We start from the raw sequence: 18120 nt of genomic DNA, 5'->3' as shown, positions 1-18120 counted from the left end.
GTGGCCGCAGAGAACATACCTCATCACAGCCAGCACATCGTGGTTTCTCACTGTCACAGTAATGTCTGCCACAGTATAGCTTCCCATTCTTCCAGAAATAAATCATGTCGACCAGGAGTTCCTGGCAGGCACTGCAGACAAAACAAGCCGGGTGCCACAGTTTATCGTAGCCGGCTCTTTCAGCGTAGATGGCTGGGTCACCCTCCTTCATACTCAGTTTGCAGCAGTAGCAGGACTGAAAGGGAAGCCATCCAAAACAATCTGGTCATCGTAACCTGGGCATTTCTCATCATCAGTTTACCAGGAATTCGGAGAAAAAATTTACAAGAGAGATGATTTCTACTAACATTAGTAATTTGTCCATGGAGACAACCAGGTGTTCTTACTTCCAGGAAGTGGGCTCCCTTGGCTTCCTCCAGTCTCTTCAAACCTAATTTTTGTGCCCTGCTGGTAACAGAGCACTGTTTCCTGAATTAAAGTCACTTACAGAAAAGGGCTAACAGTAATTTTCACCACAATTTTTAAGGGGTTCTCTCAAAATGATTACCTTAGAGCTTATTATTATCTTTTCTTGCTAAGCCTTATTGGTTGGATCTATGGGAAATATATTACAGTAAGTTTGGCTCTTACTTTTTGTTCATCTGTATCATAATTCTCTTCTACTTTCAAGGCATAAAAAAAAAGACTTCAATTTCTCTAAGAGATTTTTTAAAAATATGATTGACTATATAGTTGACCCTTGGACAACACAGGGGTTAGGGGTGCTGACTCCCCAATGCAGTAAAAAAATCCATGAATAACTTTCTTTTCCACATATAAATTTTGACTTCCTCAAAACTTAACTACTAATAGTCTACTGTTGACTGGAAGCCTTACCAATAACATAAATGGCCCATTAACACATATTTTGTATGTTATATGTATTATATAATGTATTCTTACAATAAACTAAACTAGAAAAAAGAAATTATTAAGAAAATCCTATGGAAGAGAAAATACATTTATAGTAGTATATTGTATTAATTAAAAAAATCTGTGATAAGTGGACATGCACAGTTCAAACCCATTTTTCAGGGTCAACTGTATACTCACATAAATTTAAATTTGAATTTTAGGCATGTTCTCACAAGCAAGACTGAGTTAACCAAAGCATGCATTATTCTTGTTTGTGGGAAGAGATAAACAATTAACACCAAAATTATGTTTAGAAATAGATTCTATATTAGTATGTCATATTCCAGCATGACACCAATGCTAACTACCATGTACACATACAACTCCCAATTATCCTTGGCAACAGATAATCAGAAAACCTCGCTTTAGACAGAGGTTTCCAACATGATGATTTGCTAAAATAAACCTAAACTGAATTTTAATTTATTTCCTTCACCTACCCTTTTGGAAAACAGAGGAATGGCTCCTCAAAAAAATGTTCAAAGAAAGGGAAATAACCAGTAAATACACCAATTGAGCCAATGGTGTGACGTCTCTACTTACATACTGAGTTCTTTTGTGTTCGGCCGATTTGCCCTCCATGGCCCCCACTGCTGCCGTGGTGCTTCTGTCCCCTCCAGGGAGGAGCATTCTGTTGGGGCCTTCCGTGTCCATCTCACGGGGAAGTTTGACATCTCCTACTCCCAGAGCCTCACTCTTATATTTCTTCACAAACTGTTCCATCTCCTTCACCTCTTTGGGAGACAACTCATGGCACTTTGAAGGGTCTTGATCGTGTGCAGGGAGCTGCTTTGCCAGCTGCTTCTTTCGGTACTGTGCCCCCTCTGAGCCTGCCACGGGCTGCTTCTCCTTCGGCAGCATCTGCATGTATTGCCTGGCCTGAGCCACAAGGAGACCAGTGTTAACTGGGAGATGGTCTGGCCATTAGACAAGCAATATTTTATAATACACATCAGAAGCGAGTTATTTAAGAAAGAAAAGTGTTTTATCCATTTGTAACAGTCTTCGTAGTATAAATATGTTGAGATGAAAACACATTCAAAAAAGGTACAGCAAATAGATTTAGTTCAGTAAAAATAAACACATTTTTTCTCCATGATATGAAAGCTTTTTTTCAGCTTATAAAAGATTTTGCTTACTAATGTCTACTTGAGCTAAATATACAAATGTATATTTGCAAGAGAACATCAATTTTTAGAAGGCACGTTTAGATGTTTAGAATGGCCTGTATAGATCAACAGTGTTTTCACCATTATAAAAAATATTATCACAAGGTTCACTTGAATGATTTTAACTAATCTTCTTAAAAGACTTCCAAATGTCATATTTAGTTGTTATTAACAGTAAAGGGAGTTTGACACAAAATTGCCCTTTTTTGGCCTTACATAGTAAAATATACTGCTTAACATTGTTTCATTCTAAAAAAAATGACAGAAAATTCTATTCTTTACATATTCTTCGCTATCTTAAGAGAAATCTTCTCAAGAGTAAGCTAGAAGTTACTAGATTTATACAAAACATCTGTTTTCATCTAATTATTAAGAATGTCAGACCATTCTCTCAAAAAGATTAACATATCTAAGTAGTCAAGAAATTCTATGAAGTATCTAATCTTAGTTTTAAAAAACCAATAGCAGCTGGAAGTTAAAGTAATGAGAACCGCAGAAAAATAATGGACTTGGGGTTGATTAGCTCACTAAAGGATTGCCCTAAATAAGTAGCCTCAGAATTTAACAAAGAGATGGCCCTTCCCCTTATTATTTACCAATGCCTGATTCTGGACAGGAGGAGCCCACTCATAGGTAACTGTATTGATGGAGACGTTCTTCTTGGCAGCAACTGGATTGGTCAGTATCATAACATTGCGTTTATACATGGGAATTCCATCTGTTTTTAGCTTGGCAATCAGGGTGGTATATTTGGTGTCTTCAAAAAGTTTTCCCACTTTTCGATCCTCTTCATTGCTCAAGAGGACGTCATGCTCTTCTTGGCCACACTTGCAGTTACGACATATTTTTCTATAAGTTTGGAGATAAGTAAGCAATAACTAATTATACCTAATCAATAAGTAAATATACTCAAATATTTATAGTTTATAAAATACTTTTATATGCATTCCATATAATGGTACAGAAAGGCAAGCCACTGGGTGGGGATTCTAAGTACCTATCCATAAATTTAAGCAAGGAAACATAAAAATGTACCTTCACTTTATAAAACCTTAAAAAGTTGGGTTTTGATTAAGTGTATGCTCAAGGGGGCATGTCTGAACATTCCTCATTTTCTTAAATAGATAAGTAAATAAAATCACCAAAACATTATCATAGAAAGAGGTTTCATATTTTATTGCATGGTAACATTTATTTCATAGTCATTACCCAAGTTTTTTGTTTTTTTGTTTTTTTTTTAAGTGAGAGGGAGGCTGATATAACTTTTCTGATTAAGGACTATTATCCTAGATTTAGCTTTAGCTTTCCTCATTTCCTTTCCTGTCCCCTTTCTATTTCCTTTCCTCTCCTTTTTCATTTCCTGTTTCCTTTTTCCTTTCTCTTTCTTTCCTTTCCTTTCTTTTACTTCTTCAAACACTCAGTGACCACTTACTATGTGCTTTCTTATGTATAAAAAAAAAGATAAATGAAAGTCTCTGGACTTTTCAAGAAATGAAATGAAAGATACCACTAAATGAAAGACACCGCTCCCCCTCCCCAATCTGGTCTAGCAGGTAATCATTCTTTAATGCAACATATATGAGTGTCCATGTCTAAACAATGTACTTTATTGATATGCCCTATTACTGCATTTGTGATAGGAAAGAAAAGTACAAGGCACTTTGATAGGGTATAATTTTGACTTGGAACTGGTGAGAAAAGGGCTCCATAAAAACAATATTCCATAAGAAAGTAATATATTTAGGTTGAGGTCTGAAGGATGTATAAAACAAGCATGAAATATGTGTGTGTGTGTGTGTGTGTGTGTGTGTGTGTTTGAGATGGGGTAAAGAAAGAAGAAGAAAAGCCTCCAAATATTGAGTAGAAAGAGTATTTGTGGTGGTCCTGAATTAGGAAAGAGCTTGTGCCCTTAGGTCCCATGGTCTGAGAGGGCTGGTATGATTGCAGTGAGGTAAATAAATGGGGAGTGACAAGGTTGGAGAGGTAGGCAGGCATGAGATCATGCAGGGACTTGTAGGATACATTAAAGAATTTGGCTTTCACTATAAGAATAAGCAGGAGGCACTGAAGGCTTTTAGGTAATGGATAACACAATTAGATCTATCATTTTCAAAAACTGTAATACTTATAATATGGAGAATGGATTAGGCGTAGACATAATTGGAAGTAGGGAGACCAATTAACATGTCAGTGGTGCATCCGGTTTGCAATGGCATGGTTCTAAGTAACAGGGACTACTTCACAAGTGGAATTTATATCTTGGATGGTTATTGTTGTAGTCTACATAAGATGTGTTATAGCTTGGACTAGAGTATTTAACAGTGCAGATTAAAAAAAAAAGTAACAGATTTAAGATCTCCTTGAATGTAAAACTGACTAAACTTTGTGGTTCATTTGGATGTAGTGATGGTAAAGGGAAGGCCCAGTCTGTCAAAAAACGAACCCAGGTTTCCAAGATGAGTAAGCTGGTAGAAGAAATGTAACTTATTAAGACAATAAATGTAAAAGAAGAATAGATCTTAGGTATTAGGGGAAGGTTGATGAAAGTCCTCCAAAATTCAACTACTGAAAAGTTTGAAATGCCTATGAAACAGTATAAAGGTATCAAGTAGATTGTAGGATATAGAGATCTAGTGTTAAAAACTGTAGCCTGGTAGAAAATATAAATTTGGGAGTCAGGGTATGACACATTTGCATATAAGTTGAATAGATCACTTTCATCTCCTGGGCAAGAATAGAGGGAAAAGGTAGAGGACTGGAGGAAGGAAGGAGTCTGGCAAAGAAGCAGAAGCTGGAGAAGGTGACAGAGGAAAACAGTGAAGTAGAGAGACTTTGTGGTGTTAAAAACCTAAGCTGGAAGTAAATATAGGGCAAAAAGAATATATAAATCAGAGGGAGGAGGTGAGAGTTTTAAAAGCCATTCGAATATTCTTACATTGTTCAGGAAGATATTGAAGATGTAGATTAACATTAGATGTTGTTAAAGCATGTGTTTTAAACTATCTAGAAAACTAAAGAAGGAAATACTACATATAATTTCAAACATATAGAGAAAATGGAATGACAATATAAAACTCAATTAATTAAACAGAAGGCAGTAAGAGAGGAGGAAAAAAGAAACTTAGGACATTAGGACATTTAGAAAGCACAAATTAAGATGGTTGATATAATCCAAATATACCAAAAGTCACAATAAACAGACTCAATTCTCCAGTTAAAAGACAAAGGATTTCAGGCTGGATAATACAACAAAATCAAACTATACACAACTCGGAAGAAACACTTAAAATTTAAGGACACAGAAAGGATGAAAGTGTAAAGATGTAAAAAGATACATCAGGCAAATACCAACAAAAAGTAAGTTAGGCACCTATATTAAAATCATGCACTTTGGACTTTAATGCTTTCATTTAATCTGTAGTAAAGAGTGTGCCTACATAGTGACAGAAGTTTAAAACCACCTCTATGATGTAACGATTCTAAAATTAATATAGTCTAATAACCTAAATTCAAATTATATAAGCAAGACACCAAAACTTTAAGAAATAGACAAACTTATTATAGTAATGCTAAAAAATTAGAAATAAAGATTTGAGAAACACAATAAGCCTGATCAAGCAGACACATAAAAAATATCTTATCCAGTGACTGGGGAACACACTCTTTTGGGGAACATTTGAAACACTTCAGAAAACTGAACACATACTGTACCATAGACAAAGTCTCAAATGCCCAGGAGGGGGCGCCTGCATGGCTCAGTCAGTTGAGTTTCTGACGTCAGCTCAGGTCATGATGTCATGGTTCATGAGTTCAAGCCCCATATCAGACTCTGTGCTGACAGCTCAGAGCCTGAAGCCTGCTTCGGATTATGCGTCTCCCTCTCTCTCTGCCCCTCCCCCACTCACGCTCTGTTTCTCTCTCAAAAATAAATAAACATTTAAAAAATAAATAAAAAAATAAATGCCCAAGGAATCACCATCAACCATATTATCTGAACAGAATATAATTATGCTAGACATCAACAGCAAAAAAGTAACTAGAAAGTAATTTTGGGGTGCCTGGGTGGCTCAGTTAAGCATCTGACTTCAGCTCAGGACACGATCTTACGGTTCGTGGGTTTGACCCCCACATTAGGCTCTGTGCTGACAGCATGGGGCCTGCTTGGGATTCTCTGTCTCCCTCCCTCTCTGCCCCTCCCCTGATCTCTCTCTCTTTCTCTTTTTGTCTCTCTCTCAAAATAAATAAACTTAAAAAAAAGAAAATACTTTTAAAAGACTCCTAAAAAATTTAATATTGAAACAATCACAATAGAAATGAAAAGAAATAGCATTTTTGGTAAAAAAGAAAACAAAACTATTACTTCTTGAAATGCAGAACACAACTAAAGGGGTGCTTAGGAGAAAAGGGACAGCTAACATGCTCAAGTTAGAAAGAAGAGAGAATAAAATTAATTAACTCAGGAAGTTAAAAAAAATTAGAAAAAATAAGCCTGAAGTACATGGAAGGAAAATAAAGATAATAGCAGAAACTAATAAAGCAAATGTTTGCTTCTTGTAAGATGCAGGAAAAAAAAACATTCAGTACATTTCAACATCCCTTCTGATTATATTTTGTTTATTCATTTTAGCTATAGAAGGAAACTAGACAGGATTTTAGGAAGGGTTTCTGGAAAAAAGCTCAAACTCAGCACACATCATGAGTGCATTCATTTTAGGATGTGAAGCAAGGAAGCAACCTTGCCATCATTTCATTCACAGTCCTGTGGGTACTAATCAGAGAAGTAAGAAAAATCAAATAGAAGTTATAAGGATTCATCAGAAAGGAAAAGTTAAACCGTTGTTAATCACAGATGCAATGATTGATCAAACAAATGTATTAACATCAGTAAGAGTTTAAGAAGCATTCTGGATTTAAAATGAATAAAATTGGATTTCTCTACACCAAAAAAACTAGGAAAAACAACTAATATTTACTAGATTGATCTCTTTACTAGATAACAAATTATTAAATAATTACAGATTTTTGTGTCCTGTTTTCTTAAGGTGAGGTGTCCAAACCAAAAATATCAGATCTGACCTGTGCAGTCCCAGAAAGAGATTGAGACAGAGAGGGACAGAGTCAGAGATATGAAAGCTAGGGGGGCAAACTAATTTCCTTGTGCACAAATTGGTCAGAAATCTTTATTTGGTAAGCATCTGAAGAGTCTGCAGATTCTAGTTCAGCTATAAAAGACTCTTATATCTGGTTATCTCATACTCCCACCCAGTGGAAAGGAGTATATTGTTCTATTACAGTATGTTCTTCATTCTTGTTCGTCAGTTAACAAAAATGATATAATTATTTATAAAACCATCACATTACTTTTGGATCAAGTTTAAAATCATACTTTACTGAGGGGAAAATGGCAGGGTGGGAATTTAGTTCCTAATATAGATAAATAGATCCTTATATGGCTGTGAACTATAGCATGCATCCTAATAATTAGTAAAGTGACTGACTATCGGAGGAAGTAATAATGTTACAAGGATATGTGATGAAAGGTATGGATTTCCTCTGGAAATGTTTATTATCCAGTTCTACTCCAGAACAACATGTACACCAGAAAATAAGGGGAACTAGATTTTAGAATTTGAAAGACAAAAAAGCACCTGAAAAAAAAAAGCCTTCTGGTTTTTAATTCACAAGCTATGACAAACTGTAACATGAGTAAATAAATTATATTTACTACGAAAATGTTATACATAAAAAGGTATATTAACCAATGATATAAGAGCCATCTCTATACTTTTTCTTATTACTTATATCAGCTATTTTTGGGAGATTTACATTCTGAGACTCTATATATTTTCCCCATCCACCCCTCACCAACCCAACATACCTTATTAAGCAAGTAAAATCGGTTAAAGCAATATACCAATAGCAGCAGGAAAAAGAAGTTTTCAGCTTTCAAAGTGGGGAAAACCTGATTGATTCATGATAGCTTTTAAAATCACAAGTACATTATAAACCCCATCTGCATCCTTGCCGCAACATGGTGGTCTGTGGTAAAGAGCACTTGGCAGGAATGTGACTCAGCAGGGGTGGGATGGTTTTTCAGTTAGAGTTGTCATCATGACAACAGCTGGAGTGACCACAACTCTTCCAGACCCCTTACCCTGGAGCTCCATTTTTACAACAAAAAGGGATAGCCACAAACCACAATTCAAGAAAGAAACCTATAAAATCTGGGCCAGGTGCCAGGAACTATGCATTACAGAAACGTATGCTATTTAATACTTAAATCTATGCTATTTACTAGTTTAAATTTTTTTTTAATAATTAATTTTGGGGGTTTTTAGTCTACAGTGTTTTACATTTGAATCACCCATATTTAAATTGGAAAACCTTGTTTTTACAAATATCTTTTAGGAACTTTTAAACTCATTAGGAAGACATCCTGTAAGTTAATTGAGAGGAAAATTCTGTTGAGGAATTGGGGGATTTTCTTGGTATCCAAGAAAAAGCATAAGAATGAGTAGGATATTTATCACATAATTAATTTCAACCTGAAATAACGCAGATTCCATCCTTAAGAAAATGAAGAACTTTAAAAAACTGGTTTTATGCCAACTTATAACAAGACAACAATGGCATGGGTGAGCACAGTACTCACGTTGCTGGGGTATGTACAAACATGTATGGTTTGTTTAGTACCTTTCCTCAGATGCTCCACCAGTAATTTTTGATGATATATGCAGACAGATAGCCTGTTTACTACATTTATTTGATAGCAGTTTTGGGGGGGAGTTGTAAGTCAGTTACCATACTTAGCACAGTCGCCAAATCTCTAAATCTTCTAAACTGTCCTAGAGCACTTGTCCCCAAATTCTCCATAGGATGTTAATAAAAGTTATGTGGGGGAAGAAAGAAGGGAGGTGAATTCAGAATCAAGATTATTTAAAATGATATTTTTTATGACTTTTTAAAAAGATGCAAATGTAGTCTGAGAGAGTGAGAAGGGGAGGAGGATTATTTGTATGAAAAAGTTCTTTGTAAAAAAAAAGTTGAGCGTGTTAAGACATACACACGCAAAGGTTAATATGAATGACAAATCAGGACTGTAAACTCAAATTTTTACATTACAACTTCAGATTTCTTGAGCTAAATCCAGGAGAGGGAATGCCAAACTGTACCAAAGGTACTGCCTCAGAAAAATACATAGATTTACAGTTTCACGCTGAAAGCAGGCAAGAAACTATCCTCCATCCCCAACCCCAAAGAGAAATTATTTTTGTATCACTATTTGTAAAATATATATATATTTTTTTGTTTTTACAAGGCAAGTAGTAGCAACTGGAGTGCTCTGACATGCTGCCAGCACTCACAATGATTTAAAGGTATGGTCATGGCACTACTACAAACCATATTTTAAAAGGGCTGGAAGCTGCCCGTTTATAAGAGGGATATACTTATATGGACTTAAGCATGGGCCTCTTGTTACAGAATTCAACACAAGGATTAATCCATTTATGGTGTGGAATTTTTAGTTTTCAGCCAGCCCTAAGCCAATCGGAAATTCTCTGAACAGATGTATGCTATATTCAAGTAACATTTTTCTTTTAAGATGCTACTGTTTTATTAGATGGATTTATGGAAGATAAGACAAAAGAATAATTTTATTGCTTATGTAATAAATGATCTATTATTCCAAATAATATTACTATACTTTCATATGAAATAATTGATTATAAACTTGAAATCTTGGGTTTGCATCTTAACATTTCATAAATATTTGTTAGCTCTAAATATTACTTTTACTTGACAGTGTGTCCAGAAGATAGTATAGCTCTTATTTGGTAAGTATCAGGCATCCTCAACCTTTTATTTTCCCCTAGTTTTGTAATTATTGATGGAGTGAAGAAAGAGAGTGCTCACAGATAAAGCATCATTGTCCAAAAAAGACATATATGTCACAAAAGCACCACACTGTAGAGAAGAGAGCCTGGTGCAGTCCAAAGTTCACTGGTCATGAGCGTGTAAACATGGGTTCTAGTTTCTGTTCTGCTGTCTAGAGAGATGGTGAGGAGGAAGGTTTTGGCAAGCTTTGAGTCCAAATTCTAGCTCTGCCACCTATAAGCCTTGCCTTTGGTAAGTCATTTAACTTCCCTAAGTGTTTGATTTCTCATATATAAAATGGGAATACTATCACTTATCCCAAAGGATAGTATGAAGATTAGTAACAAACAAGTACGTAAAGTGCTATGATAAGCAGAAGTTTAAGACAGCCCCTATGACCTGCATTCTCTGGTGTTAATCTCATGATTATGTTACTATGGTATAGCAAAGAGAAATTATCTAGGTGTGCCAAATCTCATCACATGAGCCCTTAAAAAATGTAAGTTTTCTCTGGCTGGGAGCAGAAGAGGAAGTCGGAGAGATTTAAGGCACAGAAAGGATTCCAAGCACATTATTGACTTTGAAGACAGAGATGGCCATGTGCCAAGGAATGTGAGTGGCTTCTAAAAGCTGGGAACAGCCCCTGACTGACAGCCAGCAAACAAACAGGGATCTCATGCCTACAACCACAGGAAATGAAGGAAATGAATTCTACCAACATTACAAATGAGTCTGGAAGCAGATTCTTCTCCCAATTTCCAGATTAGACCTCAATCTGGCCAAAACCTTGATTTCAGCCTTTTGAAATCCTAAGCAGAGCATCCAGTTAAGCCTGCCTTGACTTCTGACCTAACGCATAAATGGATGTTTAGTCAATTAACAGGTGTTGTTTTAACCTGCTAATTTGGAGTAATTTGTTGTGCAGCATAGAAAATCATTACAAGTGCTTATTAGCATGTGACACATAGGAAATTTTTATAAATTATATTTCTTATTAATAATTAATAGGCTCAAATAAGTCATTTTAACTTCCTTGGGTTTTAGGTCATTGATCTATAAAATGAGGTTTGGCTAACTGAGTTCCAAGTTTTACTCTAAACTTCCATAAGTTTAAGAATTTATTTTTAGTTTTTTATAACTGTTGTGACACACCTTGACAGGCAGCCATGCCTACTGAATCTCTTCCATTCACTCTCTACATTCATTCCGCACCCTTCTGCATGGTACCCTGGGCCATGCTATAGGAGGCTGACCCCTAAGGACTGCAGCAGTGGGCTACCTTGTCCCCAGCAATGGAAGATGCCAACAGGAAATCTGAATGATGAAGACAGTAAGGTCTTGTTTATTTGCTGGCTCCTACAAATATATAAGGTGCCAAGGCCAAAAATGACCCTTTACTTGGGGGTATGCAGAAGTAGGAAGAGGGTGGTAAGGACTGAATTGTGTCCCCCCAAATTCATATGTTGTAGCTCTAACCCTCCATGTGACTGTATTTGTAGATAGAGCTTTTAGAAGATAAAGTTAAATGAGGTCATAAGAGTCGGGTCCTAATCTGATAGGACTGGCGGCCTTCAAGAAGAAGAGAGAAGATATCTTTCTCTCTCCATATGCATGCACAGAGAAAAGGACATGTGAGGACACAGAGAGAAGCTGGCCATCTGCAAACCAGGAAGAGGTTTCTTACCAGAACCCAACCATGCCGATACTGAACTTCTTGAACTTCTGGTCTCCAGAACTAGAAGACAATAAATATCTGTTGTTTAAGCCACCCAGTCTATGGTATTTTGCTATGGAAACCTGAGCTAATACAGGGATCAAGGAAGAGTTCTCAGAGGTAATGCTTGACAGAGACTTGAAGAATAGGAAGGACTTTTGTTTCATCATAGTGAAATGTAGGGTTTTTCTAGCTGACGGAAACATACCAAAAAACACACAAATTCCAGGGAGCAGCATATATCTCAGCAGTTAAAACAGAGGCTACTTGGAAGAGAAGTGGGAGAGGAGACTGGACAAGCAAGCAGGAGTAGAAAGCAGTGAGGGTTCTTAAGCTATTGGGAAGTACACAACAGTATCCATTTTCAAGACCATTCTTGTGGCTGAATAGAAGTCAGGCTGGTAAAATGTGGAGAATAATTTAGCTCTGATTTTCACAATGTGCCCCATGAAGCCCTTAGAGTCCTAGAAGTCAAGGGTTATCATGAAGATAGAGGAAGAAGCTAAGTGGACAGGATCCTGGGACTCCATGTCCACTGCAGTCACAGCAGTCTGTGGCCTTGGACCAGACCTGGGATCTTCATTACACTCAAGACAACCAGACTTTTACTTCAAAGACTATACTGAAAATGGCTATCTGGAGGTCAAAAGCACCTGCCCTCCAGCCTTCCAGCTGTGGTGAAAAATTCAGAGAATTACCAAGAATTCTGAGGGAGAGATGTGTCCAGATTCATGCCAGGAAGAAGACGGATTTACTAAGTAATATCACCTGGATGAAGCATATAAACTCAAGCTAGGTTGGAGGCTGTGGCAAAACCATAGTCTTTTATGGCTCTTAACAGATTCTCAGAGTCTATCAAGGTAAGTAAATGAAAAAAATTAAAATTAAAAAGTGATTTTCATGCCACAGAAATCTGCTCTTCTCTGACATTTTTTTAAATCTGAAAATCTCAGATTATAGTGATCTGTAATAAAAAAATAATATAGCACAAACAATAATTACTCTAAACCAACCTTCTGCTTTAGAGAAAAGATGCTATCACTTAGGAATGAGCTTTAAAAATCTCATTAGCAGTTTTTGGCAACTGTATGGTCAAACTAAAAAGGTTTTTAAAGATTTTTTAAGATTTTTAAAGATTGTACAGTTAGAACCATGCCCAGCAGAGGGCACTGCAACTCTCTCCACAGCCCACTGCGAGCACCACTGAATGGTGTGCACATCAGGAGCTGAAATATTCTAGTCCATGAAAACTATTTTGTGTCTAGTGACTTAACGTTTCAAAACCACAACAGACATGTTGCCTAACTTCTATGTCCCTTAAAAAGGCGGCACAGGGAAGAGCCATGAAAGTCTTGTAATTAAAAAACTCCCTGAAAAATTTTAGCTCCCTACAAATAAAGAACTGTACCATCATTTCTGCACGGGCTGAGGTTTCCACTACCTTCATTATTTGAAACAACTGCCGTTGTTTCCTAAAACTTGCTAAATAAAGTAGCTTTTAAAAGAACCTAATATCTCAAATTTTAATTGTTTATATTCTCCTATAACTTACATTGTACACAATCCCAATAGCTGATGAAATTTTTTATTCTAGGGAGTTTTCCATGGAAATATGCAGCACAGAAATTGTTCTCGAGTAAGATTTATTCTAACCAGGCATCTGACATCCTAATAATGTATAGTTGATCACTTTAACGTTTTTCTTCTAACAATGATGTGCTGATTCTAATTTGAACAGACTTAGATCAACTACCATTATAGTCTTGACAGCCATTGATGAACAAAATTTACATTCTTCATAAGAACAGGTTTAAAATACCAATTTTTAGGTTTATATAACATACACTATTACTTTAAAATATGTAAATAAGATCTACACAAAATTCACATTTTGATCCACCAACATTTGTCCTCCATATATTTGAACTTGATACAAGCCAATGATGGCAATGAATTATTTTTTTAATTCAAGTGTTAAAGCTAAAAATTTCGAAGAGTCCTTAGATACCAGTCTATGTCCTGACAACCAGCACATGAGTGCTTAATCATATTTATTGTTTATTGCAAATATATAGGTAAAATGTGCAAAGTTATCAATTTTTAAGAAAAGAATTATAATTAATAAACAGTCCTAGAAGATTACCATAAACTTATCTGCCACTCAGGAAAGAGACATAAATTCAGTATTCTAGACTCATAGGAAATCTGAAGGACAGCAAATAAACAATTTCAAATATAGTTACAATGGTCCAATTAGCTCAGTCACACTTAATGGTAGGAAAACAGAATAGCTTTAGCCTTTATTTTTTAGAAAAGAATATGACAGATCTACAACTTAACAACCATGCTAGAGAATTTATAAGAGATCTCCACTGTCTGAGGAAGCAGTGCCAAAGAGCAGAAATTACTAATGTGGCTGTCATTTTCAAAACATTACCTCCAGAAGTGTAGTTCGAATCCTTCACATTTTTCTTTGCATTTTAAACAGGGAGCTCCAAATCCTTGCTCATGACCTAAGCCCATCTGTTAAGTAGAAAACAATGTGTGTTATAACATTTTTTAAAAATCTGAAAAATTCAATAAACTGTCCTTCTAATTCTACTAACCACTCCTGTTTTTTTTTAATTAAAAATTTTTAAGATTTCTTAAAATTTAAATCCAAGTTAGCTAACACATAGCGTAATAATGACTTCAGGAATAGAATTTACTGGTTCATCACTTACATATAACACCTGGTGCTCACCCCAACAAGTGTCCTCCTTAATGCCCATTACCCATTTAGCCCATTCCCCCCACCCAATACTGCTCCAGCAACCCTCAGTTTGTTCTCTGCATTTAAGAGTCTCTTATGGTTTGTCTCCCTCTCTGTATTTATCTTAATTTTGCTTCTCTTCCCCTACGTTTATCTGTTTTGATTCTTAAATTCCACATATGACCAGTCCTGTTGATAGAAGTTTCAAACAAATCTTTTATGAGTATCACATTGTTTGGTCAATGAGGACACTTAGGTATGGATATGGGGACTCCAAATACCTACGCAACATACCTTGTATTCTTACTGATTTTTTCATGAAAGGAAAAGCATCAGAATACAACTGTTTAGAGGACTACAAATACTGCAAGTTGCAAAAAGTCATGAATTTATTTCTTTGGTCACTAAATGCCCTGTATGCAATAGGAACAGGGAGTTGAAGAGCCAGAGCTTGGGAAGCAAGCCTGTCCCCAAATGACATATTTTTTTTAGCAAACAAGGAATATAAAAAAGACTTTAGGAATTATGATTCAAATAATTTTATTTCATTTATTATTTATTATTCATTTATTTTATTAACATATGGTCAATTTTGTTCATTATTTCTATATTGAGTATATTCAAAATGTTATTATTTATAAGTATAATAGCAATAACATATGTTGAATGCAAGGAATAGAGGTAAGCACTTATCAAAACCTTATAAAATCTCATAAGCAATATTATTCTCTATTTTAGAGATGATAACTGAAATTCAGGAAGGTTACAGAACTTGCTTAAGACCAACATGTAAATAAATGGTAGAGAAGTGATCTGAGTCCAGGTCTTTCTGACACCAAAGCCTGTGCTTTTATGCCTGGGGTGGGAATAGAGGGGGTGTACTACTGCCCTAATTATAACAATCTATTTTTTAATCACAATAAACAACAATCCTTGGGAACTTACTGAGACATGACTTAATAAACAAAAGAGGAAAGAGTGCAGATGAGGGAAGGACCCAAGAAGGCAATGTAAGCTCTTTTACCCAACTATTGATATTAAAGATCAGCCCACTTTATATCATCCCATCGGCAAATCACCAGCGACCAGGCTACTCTGTTTTAAATTATCACATCAGTGACTCCCGACAAATTCCTTAGCAGCTAGTGCCTGGGGTAAGAGTTCAAGCTGGACAAACAATAGATTTTCTACCATGGCACCCTTTTGTAACTTTGCCAAGTTGTGTTTTTGCTACGTAATCTAAACCACACTGTAATTTGTTCCTTGAAAGCTCAGTCTGACCATGCCCTGAAGTTTAGATGAAGCCCTTCCTTTTTTTCTCTGAAGAAAATGACCACATCCTCTTACCGTAACGAAGATCTACCCAGCTGCTCAGGGGAACCCACATTACTTTTAAGTCAGACCATCTCAAACTGTCCAGTATTAACTAAATTTCATCACCTTTGCCATGCCCCATTACCAATTTTCAAAAGATGTTGAAATTATATACTTTAATACTAGATGGCACTTTATTATTATTATTATTTTAAGGAATTAAATTGTTTCCTTGTCGCTAGTGATCACAGCTCATACTATGGAAGTAAAATGGGTTAAGCAAAAGAGAGAGAGGAACGGATTATTTGAATTTTCTGGTCTTTTGTAAGGAATGTAATTAAAGAATTTTCTCCATTACGATATCCAGACTAAAATGAACAGCAAATCTAAAAAAGTGTATTCTTTTTCAAGCTCTTTCAAGTTTTCCATTACAGGAGAGTTAAGAATCCTGAATCCACCTGGTGTATGGATTTCCTTCATACGGTGTTCCATTCATCTCCTGCCAAACTCTGCTCCCACATGAAAATTAAGATGACGTTATTAAGACTTAATCACATAGCTTAGCTCAAATCAGCTGCTTCTAAACTCTCCTGTGCATCATTCACAGTAAGAAATACATTTATCTCATGACAGATATATGCACACACATATGGAATTAAATTAATAATGAACAAATTCTTACCTGCCTTCAAATCTGAATCACCTGGTCTGAGCAACACTGGCCTTAATAAAATACAGCAAGCACAGTGGAAAAATACCATCTCGTTCTCGAATTCTGAATGAATTTTGGAAGCTTAGCTAATATAACCAGAACCCTACTTGGTCAGCAGAGATATGACAGTAAGGCCCAGCGTAGTTCATTGCCAACATAAAGTCAGCATTGGAAAGGGCCAAATTGTTTCCTTCCTACCTGCTTTTCATTCCTCTTAAAATAGTTATCAGTTTATCTATTAGGATTATTAGAACTGGTGATGTTTCATGAACATGTCTTTTAAAGTGGCCCACATGCTCTTACTGCTGGACAGGCCTGGACATCCCCCCTGGTGTAAGAGGCCGGGAAAGGAAAATCAAGAGAGCAGTTCTGCCCTGGCTGTGCAGCTAGTCAACAGCACGCTGATCTCACACCCCATGTGTGGCAGGCCCTCCACTCAGTGCCTTGGTGGAACTTCCCTGCGGCTTCCAAAGATTTCCTGGCCCATCTCTGTTTAAAGGGAAAGGGCTACAAATGCAGGTGCCTGAGCGCTCTAGATCGGGAAGATATGAATCTGTCAGGAAGGTTAGGAAGGCTGTTTTGAACAAATATTGCTTGAACTGCGCTGAAAGGATGAGCGGCTCCTAACTCAGTGGGGAGGGGGAGGGGGAGGAAGCACATTCAAGGTGAGGGGACAGTTATGCGAAGGTCTGTGGCAGAAGCGGGAATTGTTAGAGCAGGGACACCTCAGAGCACTCAAAAGGTGATAGGACCAGACTTGCCACAGGCAGAGTGGGGTTTTGTTTTCACCTCATCTTTTCCTTTTCCCAAGGAAAAAATAATCTTCCAAGGATGAGACTGGTAAGGAAGAAGCACTAGAGAAAGGCACTGGGTGGGGAGTTGGGGAGCAAGAGCACCCACCCCTCAAGCTCTGCTGGCCAAGCCACAGAGGGGACCCCTCAGGGAGATTAGAACACCTGACTCTGAAAGAAGAAGTAATCTGAGAAAATGGCTCTGCAGCCTGCCGGGAGAACTCAGAAAGCACTGCTCCCGTGTTCTTCCACCCACTCTGGCTTGCCTGGAAGGCCAGCTAAGTCTCCATACAGGTTCCTCCTACCACGGTTTATGACCACCTGAAGAAAGTTTCCCTCCCACCTCTCCACACACACACACACTTTCATCTTCCCCAAACACTCAGACGCAAGTTGTGAGGGGACTCTGAAAGTATCATAGAGAGGGAACAGGAGCATGAAGGAGAGTGGAATGAGATCATGGCAGTATGATACACTCTCCTGCCACAATTCAATGAAAGCAGTTCTACTTAAAAATAAACCCACAATAAAAAAGACACCTAGTTTTTAAAACCATTGTCCGCAGCTATCATGATTAGTAAGTTTCACACTGGGAATGAACTTGTTTTCCTAGAGGAATTTCATTAAAAGAAATTATTTTTATAGCTATAAATATATAGGTATAAAAAAACCTGCTTGATTCCCAGCAATGAAGATCTCTAACCCATGCCACTTACTGGGTGAGAACTTCTTCCACATTCTTACCCTCTTTATAAACCTCTGTTAGGAGAAAAAAGCATAGTGCCACTAATAACAAAGAAATGTGGTTCACACTCTAGTGTGTGCCTAGTTCCACATCT

At 36.8% G+C, this 18120-nt stretch overlaps 1 protein-coding gene across 3 annotated transcripts in view; it reads right to left on the bottom strand.

The window, feature by feature from the left end:
• Positions 1 to 18120, bottom strand: part of TES (testin LIM domain protein) — a 46353-nt gene that overhangs the window by 7335 nt on the left and 20898 nt on the right. For all 3 annotated transcript variants that reach the window (XM_042922662.1, XM_042922651.1, XM_042922672.1), the window contains 4 exons: positions 14150 to 14235; positions 2720 to 2972; positions 1498 to 1833; positions 20 to 235 (listed from right to left, as the gene is read on the bottom strand). In XM_042922662.1, coding sequence (XP_042778596.1) covers positions 20 to 235; positions 1498 to 1833; positions 2720 to 2972; positions 14150 to 14235 — 891 coding nt within the window. The remainder of the gene's footprint in view (positions 1 to 19; positions 236 to 1497; positions 1834 to 2719; positions 2973 to 14149; positions 14236 to 18120) is intronic.

Source organism: Panthera leo, chromosome A2 (genome assembly GCF_018350215.1).
Source record: "Panthera leo isolate Ple1 chromosome A2, P.leo_Ple1_pat1.1, whole genome shotgun sequence".
In the NCBI taxonomy this organism is placed as follows: Eukaryota; Metazoa; Chordata; class Mammalia; order Carnivora; family Felidae; genus Panthera; species Panthera leo.
This window is presented reverse-complemented; position numbering and strand designations above follow the sequence as displayed.